This window comes from Babylonia areolata, chromosome 17 (assembly GCF_041734735.1).
Source record: "Babylonia areolata isolate BAREFJ2019XMU chromosome 17, ASM4173473v1, whole genome shotgun sequence".
Classification (NCBI taxonomy): Eukaryota; Metazoa; Mollusca; class Gastropoda; order Neogastropoda; family Buccinidae; genus Babylonia; species Babylonia areolata.
Genome location: NC_134892.1, coordinates 20,889,502 through 20,894,501, shown reverse-complemented (window position 1 = coordinate 20,894,501; position 5,000 = coordinate 20,889,502). Strand labels below are relative to the sequence as shown.

Genomic DNA, 5,000 nt, shown 5'->3' with positions numbered 1-5,000 from the left:
TTTTTTATTCATTTTCTTGTGTGTGTGTTTCTGTTCAGTCTGTTTTAGTTGTTCTCATATTGCTATGTATATGTTCATAAGTAAATACTTGTTCACATTTATTCACGTCTGTTTTTTGTATTGATGCATTTGATTATTGGGTTCACTTATTTTACCAGTGTCGTTTCGTTCCATTATATCCTATGGAATTATTTATATTGATTTCTTTCCTTTTTATTGCTGTTCTCTGTTGATATATTTACCACAAGAGACGCGCATCGGTTTGTTTCTTTGTTTATGTAAACTGCTTTGTTTGTGTGTGTCTGGTATTATTGTGCAGTCTTCTGTGTGATTTGTTCCAACAGAAGCGTATTGTTTTTTATTGGTTGTCATGTGTTTTTTTGTTGTTGTTTTTCTGTCGCAATATTGATCGCAATAGGTGCTCTGTATGGAGATCCGAAAGGGATCGTAGTGGTAGTGGGTTCCAGCTAGCAAGCTTCCCATGTTTCGCACGTACTACCCGCTAGGACCTACTTTCCCCAGGGGAGAGAGAAAGAGAGAGGGGGGGGAGAGAGAGGGAGAAAGTCACAGTGTGTGACAGAACGTCGGTGCAGAGTCACAGGATCTGACTTGATTACAAAATCAATAGCTCCCTGTTTAATCAGATAACGGTACATTGATAAATCATGGAAAAGGTATTGATTACCTCCTGCTGGGAAAAGGTCACATCTCGGGGAATAATAAAAGAAAAGAAAAATAAAAAAGACATGATAAGAAAGGGGGGAAAAAAGTCTTCCATCGATTTCTTCGAAGATGGAAAAGCCAATGCGCATGCCCTGTGACAGTCGAAAGATTTTGTTCAGTTATTGCTGAACTTCACCGAGGGTCTATAAAAGGCATTGCACAATAGCAAAGGAAAAGTATTGCTGTTTTGCTCCGCCTGGCTGTATTGATTTGATTTTCATGATGGAAACCGTGCACGGTGCCGCACGCTTTTGTCTTTTACCTGTTCTGTTGCTGTGTGTGTGTGTGTGTGTGTGCTCGCGCGCGCACGCACGTACATGCTTCGGTTTTCTCTTCTTCTTTTTTTTTTTTTTCGTAGTCAAAATGGAAGACTTTTTTTTTCTCTCTCCAGGAATATCCAGTCATTTATCTTTTTTTTTTTCTTTAATAGAAATGTATTCACTCTTTTAACAGTCGTAGTCCAAATGGAAGACTTTTTCTCTCCAGGAATATCTCCAGTTATTTATTAATATTTTTGAATGGAAATGCGTTTACTCTTTAACTACTTGGGAATTTTGCTGCAAAACATTATCGAAGGGAGTGAAGCAATTGGCTTTGTCTTTGATGTTGTCTTCCATCAGGTATTAAAATCATTCATCGTTCACACGTTTTGTGTTTCAATCAAACAAAAATAAAAAACCTAAGATAAACAACATTCAGGTTTGATTACAGGATCTAAAAGCATTAAAGCACCCGCTCCCTCCCTCTCACTCCACCCCCACCCCCACGCCCCCAAGCGAAACAATGCTTTGGTAATGTCCTTGCAATGCAAGAAGAAAAGGGGGAAAAAAGGCTTTTAACTCTGTATTGATCTTAGAGACATTAATAGCATTTGATGCACGTGCAGGCAACAGAATCCCCCCCTCCCCTCTCCCAGTGTGCTGGAAGCATAACTTTTTCCTTGGTCATTATTGTCTCAGGTTTAAGAACCCGTCCTTTCCTGGGACTGTCGCACATGCAAGAGCTGGAGTGCAGCGTCGAAGGGCTTCCCTCAGGGTCCAACCTTTACGCTATGTTTATTTACGAACGACACCGGGAGCGGATTCTCTCCTCTGTGGACGTTCAGAACAGGCAGTGCTCGACCTCCGAGTACTTCAACTCTTGCGTCATCGACAGCCGGGACCCCAGGAAGAGCAAGCTTCGTCTGGTGATCTCGGATCTCGCGTGGGGTGAGAGGAGGGAGTATGGCTGTAACGCCTCCATCAAAACCAGCGAGGGTCGTCTCAAAGTGGAGACTTGGTTTTTGACCGTGAGCTTGTCGAGTAAGTTGTGTGGGTTTTTTTAAGTGCTGGAAAAGGGAACCGAAAGGCACTGATTGCGTTGGGGGGAGCCTTTTGTGGGTGTGGGTGGGTGGGGGGGGGGTGGCTGCGGGTTATTTCTTCTTCTTCTTTTTTTTTTTATTGATTTTGTTTATTTGTTTATTAATTCATTTATTTATGTATTTATCTCTCTATATATCTATTTTCGTACTTTTTTGTGTTTGTTTTTGCGGATTGAAGAGTGGTTTTACCTTCTGCTCGTATAAATTATTTATTCATTTTACGACTGGAAGCGTCGTTTCAGCCTGCGCTCGTTCTCAATGGGGTGATTAGCGTGGCTAATTTCCGGCGAGCTGGGTCGTGTTTTGCACAGATCTTGGGTGAAATTATCCGTGGAAGTGTGTTGGGAAGGGGGGGGGGGGTATTCTTTGTCACTGCTGGGCCGTGAGAGCGAATGGAAAGAGATTCATTACGAATTTCAGAGAAGTGGTTTTCAGAGATATGTTGTATGAGCTTGACGTGACGTTTAGCTGTTCGCCTGCCTGTGTGCCTGCCTCTCTCTCTCTCTCTCTCTCTCTCTCTCTCTCTCTCTCTCTGTCTCTGTCTCGCTTTCTTTCTCTTGCTCTCTCTCTCCTCCCCCCCCTCTCTCTCTCTCTCTCTCTCTCTTCTCTCCATCTCTCCCTGTCTCTCTCTCTCTCTGTCTCTCTTCCCTCTCTCTCCCTCCCTCTCTCTCTCCCTCCCTCCCCCCCCCCTCTCTCTCTCCCTCTCTCTCTCCCTCTTACACTTGATAAATGTTATGTGTTTCAACGAAGAATATCAGTGAGGAGTAATAATATATATATATACATATAAGAGAAAGAGAGAGGTGTGTGTGTGTGTGTGTGTGTGTGTTACCACTTGAGGAGGACAGAGCACTGTTGCGCAACGGGGTGTCCACCGTGCTCGCGTGTCCAAATGCATGCACTACACGTGTGCTGTGATACAGCCGGTGATGAGTTAAAAGACAGCAAATGGTTTACCTGCCATACGTCCTTCTGGTCTGCTTCCGGTATAGTCATGCACCATGCAAGGGTTTCTGTTTTCGGTTGTTGTTTCTTCTTCTTCTTCTTCTTCTCCTCCTCCTCCTCCTCCTTCTTCTTCTTCTTCTTCTTCTTCTTCTTCTTCTTCTTCTTCTTCTTCTTCTTCTTCTTCTTCTTCTCCTCCTCTTCCTCCTCCTCCTTTTCCTCCTCCTCCTTCCTTCTTCTTCCTCTTCCTCCTCCTTCTTCTTCTTCTTCTTCTAAAAATAGCCTCATGCCATCCGTATCAAAACCAGTGACGACCAACTCAAGTAAAGGAAGCTCCCAGAACGACATGGGTTGGAACTTGGAACAACCCTCTTCCCTTCTGAGGGCTGAGGTCCTAGACAAGAAACCCATCCACGTCCACAGGCAAAAGGTCTGAGATTGGGAGTTCGGATCGGACCCGCACCCCCTCCAGCCAACCACCACAACCCCCTTTCGCCATACCCTCTCACACTCTTTCCCCACCCCACCCCCGCCCCCCACACACATACACCCGCGAGCGTTGTGCAGAGAAAATGGGCAGTGTGGAAGCAGTTAATGTGCTGGTTCTGGGTAAACACACAGCTTCTGCCCACTTTTGAATAGGGACCACGTCAAGAGAGAGGGGAGCTCTGCTCTTTCTCTGTGCGTGTGTGTGTGTGTGTGTGTGTGGATGTTTGAGTGAGTGTGTGTGTGTGTGTGTGTGGATGCTTGAGTGAGTGAGTGTTTGGGTGTTTCAGTAAAAGTGTGTGTGAGTGTGTGTACGCGCGTGCGTATGTGTGTGTATACGTGTAAGTGTATAGGTGTGCGTGTGCGCCTGAGTGTGTGTCGTGTGTGTGTGGGGGGGGGGGGGTAGATTGCGCGTGGGGGGGGGGGGGAAGGGAATGTTTGCACCGGTAATGGCACTTTGCAAGTCCTGTTTTTGGGGAGGAGAGGGGAAGAGAAAGGAGGAGGAGGAGGGTGAGTGTGGGTGGGGGGGGGGGAGAGGGGAGGCGGGTGTGTGTGGGGGGGGGTGATGGAGGGATGCTGTGCATTCGTACAACACACAGGTTACATGTGTGCCCCCATCTTTTCGCTGCTGGCTGGTCAAACATTCACCGCCATTGTCGGTCTTCTTTGCCCGTGTCTTGACGCTGTCTAGGTCTTCCGTTTTTTTCCCTTGCCGAGTTTCTCCCTCCTGAATTTCTGTCTTTTATTTTATTTCTATATTCCCTCTGTTTGTCTACATATCTGTCTCTTCCCATCTATTTCTCTTTCCCCTCTCTTTCTCCCTTTATCTGTCTGGCTTTCTCTGTCTCTCTCTGTCTGTCTGTCTGTCTGTCTCTCTCTCTCTTTCTCTCGATTTTCTATCCGTCTGTCTGTCTGTCTCTCTCTCTCTCCTCTCTCTCTCTCCGTCTCGAATTATTCCTGTCTGATTGAATTCATTCTCTCCCTCCCTTTCCCTCTGTCTCTGTCTCTTTCTCGCTCCCTCTCTCTCTCTCTCTCTCTCTCTCTCTCCACCCCCCACCCCCTCTCTCTCTCTGACTGAAAGCATGTGCACACGTTGACAGCATTTCACGATCTATGAAATCAAATCATTTGTGTGGACAAGTGGAAGGGCGGAGAGGGGGGGGTAAGTTTGGGGGTAGGGGGGGAGGGGATAGAGAGAACTTGATGCTGCAAATCGGTTCTTGGTTTTTACCGGATTTCCTGTTTGGAACGAACCTGTCTGTCTCCATGTTTGGCTGGCTGGTTGGCTGACTCTGACTCTGACTCTGTCTATGCTTGCGTGTCTGTGTGTCTGTCTGTCTCTTTCCCCATCTCTATGTATTATCCCTCCTCTGTCTCTCTCTCTGTGTGTCTCTGTCTCTGTCTCTCTCTCTGTCTCTCTCTCTCTCTCTCTCTCTCTCTCTCTCTCTCTGCCTCTGCCTCTGTGTGTGTGTGTGTGTGTGTGTGTATG

The 5,000-nt window shown here is 46.4% G+C and overlaps 1 protein-coding gene across 9 annotated transcripts in view; it reads left to right on the top strand.

Annotated features, from left to right (window-relative positions):
- Positions 1-5,000, top strand: part of LOC143291754 (uncharacterized) — a 364,123-nt gene that overhangs the window by 236,638 nt on the left and 122,485 nt on the right. The window contains exon 2 of one of the 9 annotated variants that reach the window (XM_076601844.1): positions 1,683-2,024. The exons of the other annotated variants lie outside the window; for them this stretch is intronic. Within the exon in view, the coding sequence (XP_076457959.1) occupies positions 1,683-2,024 (342 nt within the window). The remainder of the gene's footprint in view (positions 1-1,682; positions 2,025-5,000) is intronic. 9 annotated transcript variants of the gene reach the window in all.